The 19,770-nt window shown below is 47.1% G+C and overlaps 1 protein-coding gene across 1 annotated transcript in view; it reads right to left on the bottom strand.

Moving 5' to 3' along the window:
* Positions 1-19,770, bottom strand: part of TLL2 (tolloid like 2) — a 123,026-nt gene that overhangs the window by 87,018 nt on the left and 16,238 nt on the right. The window contains exon 2 of the mRNA XM_043597120.1: positions 10,937-11,047. Within this exon, the coding sequence (XP_043453055.1) occupies positions 10,937-11,047 (111 nt within the window). The remainder of the gene's footprint in view (positions 1-10,936; positions 11,048-19,770) is intronic.

Here is a 19,770-nt window from a genome sequence, read left to right on the forward strand (position 1 = left end):
GAACTTTGCCTACAATGCCACGTTTTAAATCCTGTCTGTCCTGGCTTCTCAAGCTTATCTCCCAATTTTGACTCAGGCTCCCGGATTCGAGGTCCATGAGGGGCCCAGGATTACAGCTCCCTGGATGAATGCCTGAGGGTGCTCACCACCCCTCACTCACCCAGCTCAGGCTCCAAGCGGATTCCCAGCCCAGTTTCCCCAAATTCTGAGAAATGCAGTCATAACAAAAATCAACCTAAAGGTGAATTTACTTTTCCTAACACTTCAAGTTCACAGTGAACTCTGGCTTCAATCCAAGGTATAAGTCAGCCTCTGAATGAGGCCCCAGGGAATGAGATGATAGAATCCTTATGTTGCATTCTTTTTTCCTTCCCAAAGAACAGATGTGCATTTTATCAGATGCCTCTTTATCATCTCAAATCATCTTCCTAAATTGAAGAGTTTATGGGCAGAATAGCTGCCAGGCCTTGTCCAGTTCCCGCCCCACTGTCCTTCTCCCCTACCGGCTGCCAGCTGCGGTCTGCGGGCTGAGCCTGCCCCAATGCTGTGGCCAGTCCGGTCCTAGGTTGGGGAGATATAGGGAGTATAGACTCAACACGAGAGGGTCTCCACAGCACTTCACCTTTGACCCAGTTTGGATCTGTGTGCTCCTGCCTAATTTCTGACCCGTGTCTTCATGCCAAGTCTCCAGCTTATAGGCCCTCCCTAACACCCACACTCCAGAAGGTTCAGGGGTCCTTGCCTTGTTCTCTTGAGCTCACAGCATAAAACTGTAACTCCCCATGAGTTCTACTAAAGGTCCTTCCAATGCTATTTGCCTTGGTCTCTACCCTGGCCCACCCAATGGCCCTGCTCTGCCCCCTGGCAGGCCCTGTGCTCCAGGCTGGATCCCCAACACCAACTCCTGCCTGGATGACAACTGTCACCTGGGGCCTTCCTTCTAGGTGGGGGTTCTGCCTACTGGACCACACCTCCTCTGGGAGGTTGGTGGCCGCCCCATACCAGCAGGGGCTTTTGATCCCAGGTACTGCCCTCCAGGCTGCCCCATTCCTCCCACACTCCAAAGCATGACCATAATCACATCCATCACTAAAACTCCATCTCTTAAATGGAAAGATAGAAAGTGGGTACTGCTGTATCCTTGGTGCTGAGCACAGAAGAGGATCCAATTAACATCTGTTATCTGAAGGAAGGAAAGAGGGAGGGACAGTTGGTGTCAAAGGGTCAGCAGAGCTGTGAAGCAGACACATGCCAGGAGTTCAGCAAGTAAAGATCAAGGTCTCCACCATGGGAGCCAAGAAGAATTCTCATAGGAGGGCAGAGATGATTGGAGCAGTCAGCTGGGGTGGGGGCTGCAGGTCTGGGGGAAGAAAGGATGAAAGGAGCCCTGGAGGAGTGAGTAGGAATGCTGGCACTCCCTCTCTGGCATGGCAAAGACCTAAGGACTGCATTTTCCATCTGGGAATCTATGTGAAGGGCCCGGGAAAGATAACTTATTGACCACTTGGCTAAAGGATGCCTTTTTCAGACATTTCCTGCAAGGTGATCAGGGCTCGCTCAGCCCGAGGGTGCCACCCCCTAAGCATTTCTTTCATTGCTGGTCCCCACTCCCAGCTGGAGTCTGAGGCATCCTGCATTCAAGCAAACAGTCCTAACCCCAACTGGCCTCTTGGGGGGAGCAGAGGAGCAGGAAAGAACGGAGGCCACCGAGCACTCCTGAGGCTCATAGCCCCATCCACAGACCATAAGTGTTTGTCTGGCATCTTTCATGTGTCTAGCCTGATGCTGGAACGAAAAAGGATGAGCCAAGACCAAAGACAAGTCACGGCTGCAATAGGCTGGGGGATGCAGCAAGGCACACACTGAATGCGACCTGAGTCAACGGAAGGCATGATGAGGTGTAGCTCCCTAAGCGCATGGAACTCTTCCACATCTTTCTTCATCACCTCTCAAGGGAGGTGATGGGGAGACCAAGTCTCCCTAACTCAAGGGGACAGTGTCGGCAGTGATGCTGATGCCAGCAGTTATTTCTAGAAGCAATGGAGCATAGAGGCCAGAAGTAGGGCCTTTGACATCAGAGTTAAGTCCCAATCTTGGCTCTGCCTGTAATTGGTTGTGTTCATTACATACCTCTGAACATTACCTTTTATATCTTTGGCAACAGTACCCACCATATAGAAGTGTTGTGTGAAGGTTAAGTGAGATCACGTATTTAAAGTATGTGAGACCTACTCGGCCAACAGCAAATGCTAGCTAGTATTATTCTTTTTGTTGTTCTTAGAGAAGAATCAGCACCTAATCCATTTTCAGATCTCTCTCTGGCTAACTTCATGATCCTGGAGTTTGACTCAGAACGACCAGGGAAGGCTAGGGAATTGGGTGGGTAGGGTCTAAACCCAAGGACCTGCTCAGATCACAGTGGTGCTGGCCCAGCTCCAGAGACCCCAGAGAGGTGCTGCGGAGTACGCACAGCAACAAAAAAGAATTTAGGGCATTTGGCAGTGTGGAGTCTGAGACAAAGAGGTGGGCCAGAGAGAAGAGAAGACAGAGGAGCCAGCACAGGTGTGGCCATGGCGGCTATTATTTATCAGGTGCTTCCCAGGTGTCAGACCCTGGCATAAATGCTTTACCTATCCCACTTCTCAACGCCCCTGCAAGACAGGCATTAATATCCTGTTTTACATATAGGGAACGTGTCACCCTAAATTCCCCAGCTAATCAATATGGAGCCAGAGAGGCAAACCCAGGCCTGCCTGACTCCATCATCCAAGCCTCTCTGCACTGCAGTCCTGCCGGGGCCCGGGTGTCCACATGAGGAGAACCTTTCCAAGAGTGCGGAAGCACTCAGAAAAGGGAGACCATGGACAAGAGCTTCATAACTTGGGATCCATGGAGTAGTTAAATCTCTTGAAATTCCAAGCAAAATTGTGTGTGTGCGTGCGTGTCCTTTTTTCTCAGAGAAGTGCTCATAATATTCATCAGACTCTCAAAAAGGTCTATGAACCCCAAAAATGTCAAGTACAATATACTTAGAGAAAAGCGGTCACCAAGACCTGATTCTCTGGGCACGCCTTCCTTCAAAGCTCTGGAGGAGACAGTGGAGATGATGAGTAGATTGCTCTCTGACAGAAATATAAATCAAAACCACAATGAGATACCACCTTGCACCTGCCAGAATGGCTAACATTAACAACTCAGGCAACAACAGATGTTGGTGAGGATGCGGAGAAAGAGGATCTCTTTTGCATTGTTGGTGGCAATGCAAGCTGGTGCAGCCACTCTGGAAAACAGGATGGAGGTTCCTCAAAAAATTCAAAATAGAGCTATCCTACAACCCAGCAATTGCACTCCTAGGCATTTATCCAAGGGATACAGGTGTGCTGTTTCAAAGGGACACATGCACCCCCGTGTGTAAAGCAGCACTATCAACAATAGCCAAAGTATGGAAAGAGCCCAAATGACCATCGACGGATGAATGGATAAAGAAGATGTGGTATACACATACAATGGCATATTACTTGGCAATCAAAAAGAATGAAATCTTGCCATTTGCATCTACGTGGGTGGAACTGGAGGGTATTATGCTAAGTGAAATTAGTCAGAGAAACAAATATCATATGACTTCACTCATATGAGGACTTTAAGAGACAAAACAGACGAACATAAAGGAAGGGAAACAAAAATAATATAAAAACAGGGAGGGGGACAAAACATAAGAGACTCATAAATATGGAGAACAAACAGAAGGTTACTGGAGGGGTTGTGGGAAGGGGGATGGGCTAAATGGGTAAGGGGCACTAAGGAATCTACTCCTGAAATCATTGGTGCACTAGATGCTAACTAATTTGGATGTAAATTAAAAAAATAAAAAAGTAATAAAAAAAAGATTGCTCCCTGACAGCCTCTTGTCCCTCTTCAGCTTTCTAAGTCAGTAGTGGCATCAGGAGCAGAGGCCACCAGATTTTGCTAAGACAGCATTTGGCATTGCACGATGCTAGGAGACAGACTTGAATCCAATTCACTGCCCCAGCAAGAGTTTAACCTGGCATTCATCCATTACTCAGAATATTGTCTCCTCTACAAGATGTCACAGGGAGCCACCCACTGCCCCACTTCTTATCTGGACACTCCCACCTCCAATAAAGGAAATCAATGAGATGGTGAAGCCATGTCTACAAAGTTTAGGAAATGTCTCCACAGGAATGGAGGCTGAAAATCACAGCCTCTCGATGGGGCTGCTTAAAACAACCCCACCCACAAGCTCTCTCAAGAGCCTCGAAGCTAAAAATGTGTTGGGAATAGAGACATATTGGGTCTCCTTTGAGAGCTTCAAACCTTGGAAGGCAAGGAGAGAAAGAAACCCTATGAACCCAGAAACTCTATGAGCCCAGAAAGCCTCAGAGTACATGTGGGCATCTCATGGGTATGCATTAGCCTTGGATGCCTAATTGTGCCTCTCGATGCCCAATGGCCTTTGCACCCCCTCTTTTCTCTGGCCTGAAACACCAGAGTTTAAATCTATGGTACGGTAACATGTACCACTAAGTCTAGGAGCTGAAGGGTCTGCCAGGTGGGTGGGCCCTCAGGGTTCAGAGAGGAGGCCCAGAGAGGGGAGGCAAGTTATCCAAACCCATGTTTCACTCCTGCTGTTTCATTCTTTTGAAGTCAGGGGCTCAAACTGCTGGGCTCATGCAGACACTCACACAGATGGCAGGGGGTTAGGAACCGAGGATTTAGAGGAAGGATGGTTTCTTAAATAGAGCTGGACATGGCCCAGTGGCTCAGAATAGACAAGGCGGGAACATCAGCTTCCATCAGAGCCAATAAGTCATCACAACCATTTCCCCTTTCCGAGTCCTCCTTACAAAGACCAAGAAATCAGATCCACTATCCGGATGGAGATAATGCAAGGCGATACTTCCTCTCCAGGTTCCCAGATATTTGTGAAGATGAGAATGCGCAACACTGGCTCCCTGGGAACATACAAACAAATAAAAGTCCAAAACATCGACCACACTGCCCTCCACCTTGTGTGGTTAGCAGAAGAGGTGTCTCGGAACTCAGAAACGGGGCCATCAGGCTTGCACCATCACATGGAAGAAGATGCAGGAGGGCCGGAGAGTGTGTGTGTCCCGCTAAGTACTTCCTTCAGTACACAGCTAATCCGATTAGCAGCTTTAGGAAACTCTGCAATGTTAATTCAAGGGTCCCATTCATGGAACAGCTTGGCCCATGCCTGCTCAGAGCTCCCATTCTTCTTTCTGCAAATGAAATGCACACAGAAGGACTTTCTCTCCCTGCAGAATGCACTCTTGCCTCCTTGCCCCGCACACATCCAAGATGCTGCTGCCGCTTCCTCCAGCAGCTCCCGTGGCAGGGGCAGGGGCCTGTCTGAAAACGGCGAGAAAATAGAGCTCTTTCAATCCCAAGCACAACACGGGCTGATTTTAACAGCACTGTCAACCCAGGTGGCCTCCCAAACTGGCGGCCATGCCGAGTCGCGAAAGCACACCAGTTGGAGGGCCCTGGAGGAGTCACTGGCTTTCTCGGGGCCTTCCTTTCTTTTTCTGCAGAATGGGGACGTGGGGTAGAGGGCATAGCTGGGACAGAAGGCTGAAAGGAGGGAAACCGGGGGCTTGTGCAGACAATGTCATTATGTTTGGCTGGAGGACAAGGAGAGGGAAGGGGGCTGGACACACAGGTGGTAGACAGAGTGTGGAGGGCCCAGACGAAGGTCAGACTAAGGAATGTTTCTGCTGGGTGACGGGGAGCCACGAAGGGTCTTCAGCACCGCAGTTGTGTTAATTTCCTGGGCCTGCTGTAACAAACTACCACAAAGTGTGTGGCTTAAGACAGCAGAAATCCATTCCCTCCCAGTCCCGGAGGCTAGAAGCCTGAAGGCAAGGTGTTGGCCGAGCCATGCTCCCTCTGCAGGCTCTAGGGAAGAATCCTGCCTCGCCTCTGGCTAACGGGTGACAGCTCTGTGGTGCTCCCTGGCCTGTAGATGCTTCACTCCGGTCTCTGCGGTCCTCTTCACACGGCCTCCTCTGCGTCTGTGTGCTCCCCTCCTCTTCTAAAGACGCCAGTCACTGCATTTAGCTCTCATCCCAAGACCCTTAATTAATTACGTCTGCAAGTCCTCTGTTTCCAAATAAGGTCACATTCTGAGATTCCACGTAGACATGAGTTTGGGGGACCCTTGTTTGGTGGTTGCAAGGTCAGGGCCAGGAAGATCACCTGGAAGCAGGATGGAGAAGGAGGGACTAGAGGCAGGGGGACTGACTGCTTTAAGCAAACAGCGAGGGGGCTCCCGGCTGGGGGTCCCAGGGTCCTCAGCAGCTCTCTTCTGTGGCCAGTGCAGCACTCTCATTGGGCTCCTAAACCAACCCAGGCACAAGGTCTTTGCTCACCCTTTGGCGCATAGAGGCTCCAGCCTACCTTCCAAGTGATGGCAAAGGAATGATTGATTATATGCACCTCTGCTGCTCTCTGTTCCTTCTGACTGGCAACACGGCCGACAGGTGGGTGCAGGGGAGGACGCCTGGAGGTACAGGGGAGGACTCCCTGGCCTGGGAGTCGGGAAGCCTGGTTCCGACCCCGGTTCTGCCACTCACTGAATTTAGGACACTGGGCACATCTAGAGAATGAGGCCAACTTGGTCACTTCTAGGGCAAAGATACGGTTTCATTCTGTAGCCAAGAGAACAGCTCCAAACTCACAGGATGAATCAGGGAAAGAAGCCTTCTGGGGTTACACTGCAAGGTTCTGAACCCTCCCTGCTCTGATCCCCTCCAGGGATTCAGCGCCCCCTCCCCTCAAAACTCCTTCCCTCCCCTAAAACACAGGAACACTAACCAAAGCTTGGAAATGAAATAACCTAAATCTAAGAATACATCTTTTTGCACATTTGGAAGCAGGAAGACGGAGTGAAAGTGTGGTTCCTTTTTATTTAGTTAGTTTTTTAATCAAAGCAAATGTTTAAGGATCTATGCACAAAGTTGTTCACAGCCTCATTGTTTCTAATAGGAAAAAATTACCAGAAAAAAGAGGGAAACAATCTTCATGCCCATCTGTACAGGATTAGCTTGATGAATTGTGGCAGAGTTGCACATTAAATGTGATTAGACCACAATGTACCGCATGAAAAGATGTCTATGAGGTGGTGTTAAATGAAATACACAGGCTGCACAAGACGGTGTTGAGAAAAATCCTTTCTATGTTTTAAAAATACCTATATGCCCATGGCCTGAGCCTGGCAAGGCTGGAAGTAATCCAGCAAACTGATAACAGCACGGATCCCCGGAGCTGAGAGAACAGGAGATTTTTACTTTCTATTTTCTATAATTTTGAGCTATTGGACTTTTTTTTTTTTCCCAAACAACTGGCAGTATTGGTTTAATCAGCAAAAACAATAAAAAGTATTCCCATTCTGAAAATAAAACAACTATTCTAGAGAGTTGCAAAGTACTATTGGCCCGCAGAGAAAAGTGATCAGGATAAAAATCACTTTCCCATAAAAACACACAGGAAAAAAAAAAAAAATTCCAAGCTTGGGAAGGAGGAAACACTAGGTAGGTACATGTTTCAAAGGCCTCAAACCCAAGCTGCAAGTTCCCTCCGGTACATTGCAAAGTTTCCCCACTCTCCGTTTTAGCCCTACACCCTCCAGATCAGTGGGCTTTCTGTAAATACTATTCCTACTAATAATGAAGAGGTGGCAGATTTGATATTTATTGAGCTCTTATTATTAGCCAGGCACTGTGCTAAGCACTTCATACATATTCTTTTTGTCCTTGCAGCATTACTATTCCTATTTTATAGATGAAGAAACTGAGACCCAGCTCAAAAATCCAAGCCCAGATGGTCTGACCCCAAAGCCCATGACTGTAGTCGATGCTTTAACCATCTGTCTGGAAGCAAAGCCCTATTGGAGCTCTTGATCGTCTAAGCCCCTAGGAGATGGTTCCAGGATCTGCTGATCTCCACAGGCCTCTTCCTTCTTCCTCTCTCACCCATGTTGACCAGTGCCTTCTAGGTACAAGGGACTGGGCCACCTTCGAGGGATCTGAAGGCAAATTTGACGTGGACTCTACTTCTCTGAGTTCACAGGGAAGAAGGAAAGAGAAGATCCAAGTTCTTAGACCAGGAGGCTGACCATGCTGGCCTTGGGGAGTGCTGTGAGAGAGGTGAAGGCAGGGCTTCCAGGCTTCCCTGCACTGAGCATCGTAGGCAACCTTCCAGGCAGGCAACTCTCCAGGAGCTGGCCCACATGGTGGCTGGCCACTCCCGGACTCTCTCTGGGGTCTCCCACTCACATCTGCCAAGGCTGGACCCCCACGCTGTGCCATAGCAGGTCCCCCCAGGACCACAGAGGATCACAGATAGGGGTGACCTTGAGCACTTGTGTTCGTGGACAAGCATCAAGTAACTGCTGTGCTGGCCCAGAGTGTGTGAGAAGGGTCCCCAAGCCAAACAGCTCCAGCTCCAGGGTCCTCCTGGATCTTGCATGGTCACCGCTCCTACTTTCCAAGTCAGTATGTACCACACAGAGTGTGCATTGGTGCAAGCACTTTGGAAAACAGACGGTATCTACTAAAGCTTACGTACCACGAGACCCAGCAATCCCACTTGTGCTTGCCCCGTGGGTACCAGTGCTTGCGTCCATCCTAACATATGTCTAAGAATGTCAGCAGCAGCTTTACGGATCACAGCCCAGAACTGTGACCTGTCTAAATGTCTGTCGACAGAAGGATGGCTTCACTAGCATTCGGTCACACAAGAGAATACCACACGCAACAACGAGAGACAAACTGCTTCACGCAACAAGGTCAAAAAGCTGAGTGAAATAAGACAGACACAAACAACGCATGCTGTGTGACTCTATTTATGCAGGTACAATAAGTCCGTGTGACAGAGGCCAGGAGAGTGGGATGGGTACTGACTGGGAGGGGGCATGAGGGAGCGTCCATGGTTCTGGAAATGTTCCATGCCTTGGTCTGGGTGGCGTTTATGTGGACATATGTAAAAGTTCACAATCCTGTGTATTTGAAACATGTGAATTTACTATTTTTAAGCAATATTGCAAAAAGAAGTTTAAAAAATTTTAACCACACAGAGATGACAATGAGGTCAACTTCTCTAGGCCTCCAGGTAAGAACTGGTTAGTTGCAGTGGTAGAATTTTGGAGATGTGAGAGTCTGATTAAGGTTGTGTATATTGGTGTGAAAAATAATTTGGTTTGTAAAAGTCCATTTAAAATTCAAACAGATGGGGAGCCTGGGTCCCCTCCTCCCCCAGCTCCTGACAGGAGCTTGGACTTGGCCAGTCCCAGTAGTTGCTCATATTTGAGCCATGGGAGTTGCCCCCTTACTCTGGGCACATTTCTACCCACCCCTCTGACAGGCATCCTCACCATTTACCCTGGCCACCCTTTCCAGGTGCATCTGTCTACCACAGCCTACCCCAAAGAGCCACCCTTCAGGGACTCACACCTTACTGCTGTTCCCAGAGTAGAGATAAGCCCTCTCATACTCCCCACATGGCTTCCCCACTGCCCGAAATGTCTCTTTTCAATTCTTGACTTCAGGAACTCATACTCATCCTTCAAGACATAATGCAAGAGTTCCCATTCCCACAATGCCTTTCCCGGCTCAGCTGGGTAGGCTTCTTCCCCTCACTCTTGTCTCTTCCCACTGCTCTTCGTTCGTCAGAGCACTTGCCGTGAGGAACCGCCCTTCATCTATTTATCTGACAGCCTCATTCCACTAGACTGGGAGCACCTCAGTGATCATATCTGCCATTGCCTGAGAACTTGCTATGTGCCAGGCACCAGGCTGGTGCATTACCCTGGACTCCATCCTCCCAACCCCCTGTGGAGTGAGTGCCGGTTTCATCCCCATTTTGCAGATGGGAAAACTGAGCCTTGGAGATGTTGGACAGCTTGTCCAAGTCTAAACCCTGTCTGCCTGGCATGAATGGTTTCCTTGAAGGCAGGAGTCACATCTTACTCGTCTTTTTCCAGCACTGCATTTGGCCATGACAGGTGCCTCCCGAAAAGGGTACAAAGCTTCAGTTATACAAGATAAGTAAGTTCTGAAGATCTGCCATACCACACTGGGCCCATAGTTTATAATACAGTTTGTACACTTAAAAATTTGTCAAGAGAGTAAACCCCTTGGTTCTTACCACAGTAAGTGTTAAAAAGTCTCAAGAGAAAGGAAAGAGGGTGGGAGGAGGGGCTGCAAGTAGCAGAGGTCGTTTGGCAACAGGCACGTGTGAGCCCTGGTCACCAAATAGCAAGCCATCGTGAGCCACACCGGCCCATCAGCCTCACAGCACAGCCTCCCCTTCTGCTGCTTTTCAGAATGGGGATTCCCCAGAGCTGAGGCATCTGAGCCCAGTGGGCAGGCGACTGAGAACTCAAGACAGAGTCCCCCTACTATTCACCCCAAGGTGGAGGCAAGGAGGGAGAAGAGTACCAACGTCAGAAGCCCCATCGTATTTCCTGGTTTGTCTGCAAAAGAAGAGCACAGCACCCCATGGGCAAACATCTCCCCCCCAGTGCTAAGCATTAGGAGCATCATCAACAAACATGCCCTAAATGGAGCCCATGCAGTAATTCTCTCCAGTCTGGGAAGTGCTGGACCCTGAGGCCAAAGTCCTGAGAAGCCACACTGAGCTCAAGTCTGAACCCTCTGAGCTGGAGTCTGAACCTTCAGATAAAGAGGCAAATGGATGTTCTCTTACAAGGATCAGCAGATCGGAGGCTCTGGCTCCATAGCCTGTAGGGCAGAAAGAGCGTCCCTCTGGTTTTCCACAAACAGGTGTGCATGGGACTGACAGGTCAGATACTGATGTCTCATGGTCCACATCTACCCTTGCTGGAGTCCCTGACCCCTCTCCCCAGAGAAAGAGAAGTAGGGGACACAGTACTTACCTGTGCTATGTCCCCCTTCCTCTACTGACTGCTTGATCCAGTCTCTGGCTTTGTCAATATGAAATAACTTCAGGTCCTCTTCGTCCAAGGCAATGTCTCCCCAAAAGACAGCTGGGAAGAAAAAAAAACATAAATGGGTCCATTTAAGCTGGAGATCAAGAAAAAAATGGATTTATGAATGTTTCAGAGGACATTGGACGTTGGATGGAAAACTCTAGAAATGAAAGTCCGTCCAATCAAATTTCTCCCTGAACCCAACACATAGGGCTGGCAGAGACAGAGGAATGACATGTAATAATTTTGTGTAATAAAGTCCTAGGACTGGGGTCAACCACCTTGAAGATAAAAGGCCTAGGTCTGTAAAGTATTTTTTTAATGTTTATTTATTTATTTAGAGAGAGAGAGAGAGTGAACAGGAGTGAACAGGCAGAGAGAGAGAGAGAGAGAGAGAGAGAGAGAGAGAGAGAATCTCAAGCAGGCTCCACGCTGTTAATGTGAGCCTGACATGGGGCTTGATCTCATGAACCATGAGATCATGACCTGAGCAGAAATCGATAGTCAGACCCTTAACCAACTGAGCCACGCAGGCACCCCCTAGAAATGACAGTCCATCTAATCAGATCTTTCCGTGAACCTAACACATGGGGCTGGTAGAGACAGAGGAATAACATATAATAATTCTGTGTATCAAAGCCACAGGGCCAGGGCCAACCACCATGAAGATCAAAGGCCTAGGTCTATAAGGTATTTTGAAAGGACACCCTGTCTTACTCTAGCTGTGAGCAGCTCTGGGCAAAACTACCACATAGAGGCAGCTGTTTCTTTCTTTGCCAGAGTCTCCAGGATATTTAAAAAAAAAAAAAAGCATAATGTGGTAAATGATACTACTATTCACAATATTTGCTGCCTTTCCCTGGGGAAGATTATCTGTCTCTGTCCCATTAATGTTAGGACTGGCCACTTCACCTGCTCTGACTAATTAAATGTGAGAGGAAGCTTTAAGAGTTAGTGCATGATTCACATGTCCTCTTTTCCTTTTACCAAAAGACAAGCAACATTCCAGAATGCAGTGACTCTATCACCCTGGGTTCTAGAGTAAATATGATGTGGAGCAGAGATATGGCTGATCAGGATGGATACGTGGCATGAATAAGGAGGATAAAAACTGCTATTTTTATAAGTCTCTGAGATTTGGGGCTATTTGTTACCAGAGCACAAAATCTTCATCCTGACTAATACAGAAATTGCTATCAGAAGTAGTGTTCTACTGTAACAAAAATAAATTGTGTTTGGGCACAAGGCAGTGGATGTCAAGGAAACTTAATTAAGGCTAGAAGGAGGTGATGTATGTTATGCAGTGATGAGGTACCTGGTAAAAATATTGCCTGCATTAACTTGGAAGGCAGATGATAAACTGAATGAACTATGGCTTTGAGTGGAGAGATGGAGAGTCAGAATGTTAATAGCATGCTTTGGTTGCTATTAGCTGCATTTGATAAGAAAGAAAAGAGTTTTATAGAGAATTAGGCAATTTATAGTGGAATGAAAAGGAATAGGGAGAGTGCAGAAATTGAGGAAGACCCAACCTATTCTCATTACTAATCAATGAAAGGAAAACTGAGAAGGCCTTTGAGTAACAAAGGCTAATTCAAACTCAGCTTTGTGGTGTAGAGAAATGGGAACCCTCATCCATTGCTAGGTGGAATATAAGATAGTATACTACCTGTAGAAAAATCATTTGGCAATTTCCTAAAAACTTAAACATAATCTTATCAAAAGACCCAGAAATTCTACTCCTAGGGAAACTTCCCAAGAGAAATGAAAACATATGTCCACACAAAGACATAAATTCAAATGTTTATAGCAACCTTATTCATCAATGGCTCCAAACTTGAAAACAATATAAATGTCTATTGCCTGTGGAGCAGATCAACAAAAAGTGATATACATATAAAATGGAAAACTATTCAGCAATTAAAAAGAACGAACTATTGACACATGCTACAACATGTATGAATTTCAAAAACATCTAGCTAAGTGAAAAAAGCTAGATGCAAAAGATGATTCCATTTATCCTGAATGTCTAGAAAAGGCTAATTTATAGAGTCAGAAAAGTGATCGCTAAGGTTGGGGTCAGGATGGGGACTTGACTATAAATGGGTATGAGGGAACTTTTCCAGGTGGTGGAAATGTTCCATAATTTAATGGTGGTGATGGTTGCACAACTATGAACTTACTAAAATCATTGAATTGTACACTTACAATGGGTAATTGTACAGTATGTAAATATATCAAGAAATTTGTGTGAGACAAAAAAAGAACTCAACTCTATAGCGAGGGCCAGTCAAGATGGTGCCCAGTACATTCTTTCAGTGTGAGAAGCATGGTTCGGTACAGGAGACCAAAACTGTGGTTCCCTCACAGAGGCCTCATAAGTGCAAGGTGCCAGCCATTACGCCGGATAGAGAGGCATGTCTAGGAAATGACTGTGGTGTGGCTATGGCATGTGGAGCTGAATCAAATAGGAAGACAACTCACATTTCAGAAAAGTATTGTGCCCAAAACGCCCACTAGTATGGCCTGCAAAAGACCTCAACTGTTTGAGATTTAAAATGACCCCTAGTGATCCTTGGGCCCCCAACCTTCTATGGGGAAGGAAGTAGGCTGAAAAAGATGTCCTCTTCAGATAGTGCAATAAGAATAACGAAACAGAAAAGACAGGCCTCCCTGAGTGGTGCCATAGAAGGCCATGGAGGAGAATGACTGGAGAACTACTCTCAGGAGGTGGAATCAAGACCCTCCCCTGGGGAGCACACATGGGGAAGACACCTCTTTTCCTGCCACTGCATCCTATTCCATCTCAGGAACCAGAGAAGAGCAAGGCACAAAGGTGTCAGTTTCAAAAACAGCAATAGTTCAGGGAACAGCGAAGAGTGCTGTGATTGATTAGTGATGTCTGCCATGGCGAGTGTGGGAGTAGCAACCATCAGGGATATATTGGCCCTTCCTGCTTTCATCTTTAGAAAGATCTTTAGGAAGAGAATCATCTTTCATCTTTCATCTTTAGGAAGAGAATCAGGGTAATACTGTTGCAGAAAATAAACCAGAAGTTTGGGTAAAAGCAACTGCTCTTCCTAGAAATTTAAAAGAATAAGTTGAAAAGTGTTCCCAAATAAAATAAGATACTGTAACAACACATAAGGTCAACAATACCACTGGGTCAACAATGGATCAACAATACCACTATACAGCTGTGCAATAGAACTTTCTGCAATGGTGGAAAAGTTTTATATCTGAGCTTTTCAATAACCACATGTGGTTACTGGGCACTTGAAATGTGGCTAATGTAATTGAGGAACGGAGTTTTACATTTTATTTTATTTCAATTAATTTAAATTTAAATTGCTACATGTGGCTAATGGCTATCTTACGAATATAAATAATGTAAAATAATATTTTATATAATGATATAAATAAAATAATAAATTATATTTAAAATAGCAAAGAGCACCACATTTCTAGAAATAACCTTGACACAAAAGTGTGATACTATGTCAAGAATGTAAAATTCTACTAAAAGCTATAAAAAGTGACTGATATGAAAAGAAAGACATGCTATGTTGATTTTTTTTCAAATTAATGTGTAGGTTTATTATGCTTCAATCAAAGTCTCAATGTTTTTCTTATTATGATAAGGTGGTATTAAAGTTCATCTGCATAATTAGGTGATAACAGTCAAGAAAGAGCACTAAGGGAGGACGGGCCTCATCAGACATCAAAATATGTTTTAAAGCTACAACAACCCTGCAACATGGAATAGTCCAGAAGTGATCTATAGTCTATATAAGAAAATTCATATATAAGGAAATCTCACAAATTTGTGGAAAGAGGGGGACTAAACTATGAATTATGTATAGACAAATGGGTTAGCTATTTGAGGACCTTACACTATACACCCAAATAGATTCCAAATAAATAAAAAAAATATTGGGGTGCCTGGGTGGCTCAGTCGGTTAAGCGTCCAACTTCAGCCCATAACATGATCCTGCAGTTTGTGAGTTCGAGGCCCGTGTCGGGCTCTGTGCTGACAGCTCAGAGCCTGGAGCCTGCTTCGGACTCTGTGTCTCCCCTCTCTCTGTCCCTCTCCTGCTCATGCTCTGTCTCTCTCTCTCTCAAAAATAAACATTAAAAATTTTTTTAATATGAAAATTTAAGAATTAAGTCAACAAGTTGGCTGAACAATAGTTAGAAGCAAATGAGCTAAGTCTATGCATTCAAAACACACAGCTTTTGAATTCTTACCAAAAGGCAAAACATGGCCCATGGCCATCTCCTAAGAGAAGCTCTCTGAGGATTCCTACCATCTGGGGAAAGTTTCCCTCACCAACTCTGGCTACTCTTAAGTGTAATCTGCAGACGAGCAGCAGCATTGTTGTCTTGGAGCTCGACAGAAATACGAGATCACAGAGTCCACACCAGACCTGCTGAATCAGAAGCTGCATGTGAACAAGATTCCCATGAACGTGTGCACACTAAAGTCTGAGAAGCACTGACCCAAGGCACCAGAGGTTGCTTCACTCAACCATGTCCCTGGGGGCACAGGCCCCCCTGCACCTCTCTTAGGCTTGTCCTGGCTATAATGAAGAGGTCAAGCAGGGTAATCTTTCACAGAAATGTTGAACTTGAATGGAGAGGCCAGAGGAAACATCTAAAATGCCCATCGGTGGAAATACCATCTACTCCAGTCCTGGCTGAGCCCACTGGAACTCCAACCTGCAATTTAGGGAGTTGTCACAAGGTGGTGGTGTTTTGTTACGAAGCTCTGGCCAGTAACTATGTCAAGAATAGATCATGAAATACAATAGGAAAAATGCTTTCCAGAAATCAAAAATAGAAATCTTTAAAGTAGTCAGATACAATTTTAAAGTTTTTATATAAGAAACTTGCAAACATAAGAGACTACTTTCGAAGAAATACTTTCTAATGATCAGTGAGTGATGTGCTGATAATTAACAATTGGCTAAGGGGAGGGGAGAGCCCTGATTTGGCGCATTTGCTGATTTCCCTGGTGTAAACACTCCCACCCTGGCTGATTTCAGAGTTACAGAACATGGAATTGGGAAAAGGAGCATACAATGGGTTCTCACAAGCTTACAGGTGAGAGCCAGCTCCGGCACACTACTGTGATGAGTATCTGTAAAGTTATATTATGCTCCCCATCTGATCCCATGTGTATGCCTGACCCTCAAGGCTGCAAAAGATGACCATGAGCCAGCCTTGCCTTGCAGGAAAAGGCTCCCATTGAGGAGTCTCACAGCATCCTGTCCTGCCTGCCTTTTCCCATCTACAACAGAAGCATTTGGCACTCTGTCTCAGGTACCAGGCCAAATGCATTCTACACATCAACCTCAAATAAAGGCCCAGAGAGGAGTTAGGATTCGGTCAAGGCCATGCAAGCAGGAAGAGGCTTCAGAGAGGTTTTAAGTTAACTGAGGCCTCCCTGATTCCCAAGTCAGAACTCTCGCCAACAAAGCCAAGTCTTCCCAAAGTTTTACATTTAAAAAAAATTTTTTTATATTTTTATTTATTTTTGGGAGAGAGGGACAGAGCATGAGCAGGGGAGGGGCAGAGAGAGAGGGAGACAGAATCCAAAGCAAGCTCCAGTCTCGGAACAGTCTCTGTCAGCACAGAGTCCAACACGGGGCTTAAACCTTCAAACTGTGAGATCATGACCTGAGCCGAAGTCGGGGGCTCCACTGACTGAGCCACCCAGGTGCCACCCAAAGTTTTAAATTCTAATAAGAAATGTTGCATTAAACAGCTTCCCTTACTGCAGGACTTCTCAGAGGCTTTACAATCCTAACAAATATCACGAGTCTCCAAGAGAAAGAGAATGCAGCCTTTCCCAATGTGGTTTGCCCTGGCATCTCTTTTCACTGAATCCTGTCCTAAGGAACACCTTTTGGAGACTGTTGCACCACTCAGCATTCCTCCAGGAATTATAGACTCTGAGGCCTAGGAGGGGCCCTACTGGTCGTCGGGTCCAACCCACCAACTGATGCCTGAATGGCCTCTTCTCACACACTTCCAGTGACACAGAACCCATGCCCTCCCAATGCATCCTCCTTTATCTTGGATCAGCCCTTTTTCTCCCAAATCTGATGTTTTAGTTCTTCTCCCAGGAGCAAGGCACTGAAAAGAAAGGGACTGATCATCCTTGAGCACCAGCCAGATGCCAAGCTCCTATGCTCCTCTAACCCTGCCAGTGGCAACTCCACCCAATACACAGCATCATTTTTCAGATGAGAAAAGCAGGCTCAGGAGGTAAGGCGATCTGCCCTGGGCCACCTCTCAAGTCCACTCTCAACTGCCATCCATCTTTGCCTCGCAATGATCCACACTGCTCAGGGAGGGAGGCCTACAGAGGAGTGACTGATGTAGTTGTGGGGGTGCAATCAGGAGAAGCCTCACAGAGGGGGTGACACTGGAGGAGCAGAAGTCTGTCGAGTGGGCAACGAGAGGAAAGGGCATGTGACCGACGGAGCAGTGTAAGCAAAGGCACTGTGGTGAGAAGCAGCAAGGCGCTGTCAGGACAGGGGCAGAAGGGGCCCCATGTGGGGGGGCCCAGTTGACGCAGGGGACCCATGTGTGTGGACCGCCAAGGACAGCAAGAACAAGGTAGAACGTGAGGCCACAGGAACCAAGGGAAGGCTCGGACACCAGGAGCAGAGCCCGGGGCGGTTAGAACACCCATGGTGTGGGAGGCCACAAGGAGTCCCTCAGTTTGGTACAGCCCCTCACAGTCCCCTGCACCTGTTGTCCCCACCACTCACCCCAGCCCCCAGCTCAGCACCTGCAGAGCATTTGCATAAATGAACAAGTGAGTGAAGGCATGCTCCTCTTTGAAGTCACAGGGGACAGCAGGGCAAGAACCGGTCAGCCCCGTGTTATGGGGGAAGTAAGACCTAGGGGAGTTAATGACCAGCCCACGTTTACAGCCTATGAGAAGTGGGTGGGGCTTGAAATCAGACCTTTTGGCTCTAAACTTGGAGCTCAGTTCACTGCCTGGCACAGGACCCAGTTTCTCTAATTGGGACTCCAGGTGGGGGCTGATCTCATGGTCAGCTCTGTTCCCAGAGGAGCTACTCGCAAGGGTGCTTGGAGGGGTCAGAGTGCAGGAGGGGATGGCCAGGGGGTCCCGAACACCCTTTCCTACCCCAGATTCTGAAAGTCTGGTTGGGGGGATCCTGGGGGTGTTAAGTGGCCCTTGGTTTGGGGGTCGCAGAGCTGGGAAGCCTGTGAGCCAGGCAGAAGCCCAGCCAGTCAGAGGGAGACCCCTTTGACTCTGCCGTCACCCTCTGTCACCAACCACACTCTCCCCAGGACTCTGTTTCCTGGCACCCAGAAGGTAGGAGGACAGGTGGGGGGCGGAGGCTGACATTGCTTGAGGATACCTCCAACTATTTCCCAGTCTATCCTGGCAACAGGCCCCACCCTGGGTCTCACGCCAAAACCCACGGAGACCTTGATCTCTCCCACGAGAATGACCTCCAACAGGTACTTACCTCCACTTCTCTTCTCTCCCCTCCCTCAACCAGGCTATGGCCTCACCTTCACATCTACACTTTCAACTTGGGCCTGTGCTGAGAGGTGGTTTATATTTCAATCAGCTTCCCTCGTATGGACCTCATCACAAATATTCCACAGTAAAGCTGCATCTCAGGACACGACAGCCCAGATTAAAGCACTATGGAGCCACAGGCTTCAGCTGTATTGAGGAAGAGGGAGCGTGGATGCTGTGTGTGACATTGGACAGACAATTTTCCCCTCTGGTGGCATTTTCTTCACCCGTACAAGGAGACAGCTGAACCGGCTCAGTGCTTCCCAAGTCATGGTCCACAAACCACTTGGGTTCCAAATGTCTAAGGAGTGTCTTGCTGTGATGATCCCCAAGCTCCAACCCAGACCTGATGAAATCAGAATCTCCAGAGACAGAACCCAGGAATGTGCATTTTAAATTCATGCCCCGCCCCCACACAGGTGACTCATGCTCACCGAAGTCTGGAGACCAGTAGAGTCTGCGGCCTCTGAGGTCCTCCAGCTCTGATGTTTGATTTCCCTACAATTTCTGTTTGAGAAATAGAGGGTATCTACCCACCCAGGGCCTGCCCTTTGCCATCCCAATGACAAGCCACGAAGGAAGGATCTCGCTAGTGCTCCGTAAGGGTCGCCTAGAGAGAAGCCGAGATTTTCAGAGGAACTAAATACGACGCATTCTATAACCATCGGAATTCCCCCCGGGAAACAAGGCCAGAGGCGGAAGAACAGTTACAGGGAAATCCTACCCAGAGACACATTTAGTTCACTCCAAGTTTCCAGCAGAGGGATTGAACAGGTTTAAAGCAGTTTTCTGTGAATCTTTGTCAAGGGAGTGTATGTACAAACAAACAGGGAGGGGTATTTTTTTTTTTTTTTTTAGTAAAAAGTTAATCGGCTTAAAGTGTGCAACTAAATAAGCAAAGCTTACATTAAAGTGACCCACAGAGAAAGGACCCCATGGAAAGAAAGTTCTAGGAAATACAATATGGCCTCTATGTTCTTTTGTAGTTTCACACTATAAATATTCATGGGGCGGTGTTAATGGGGTCCACAGCTCTATGCAACCACAATAGTTTTTTTTGTTTATTCTCAGGACCATGAACTTTGAAACCATGAACCTAAATTTCAGGACTCTGCATTCAGGCGCGTTTGCAGAGCACGAGGGGAGAGGTTCGGGCTCTCGGAGGACAGAGGAGAGGAAGCGGGGCGAGATGTGAATCACGCCTCCTGGATCT

The sequence above is a fragment of the Prionailurus bengalensis genome, chromosome D2, assembly GCF_016509475.1.
Source record: "Prionailurus bengalensis isolate Pbe53 chromosome D2, Fcat_Pben_1.1_paternal_pri, whole genome shotgun sequence".
Taxonomy (NCBI): domain Eukaryota; kingdom Metazoa; phylum Chordata; class Mammalia; order Carnivora; family Felidae; genus Prionailurus; species Prionailurus bengalensis.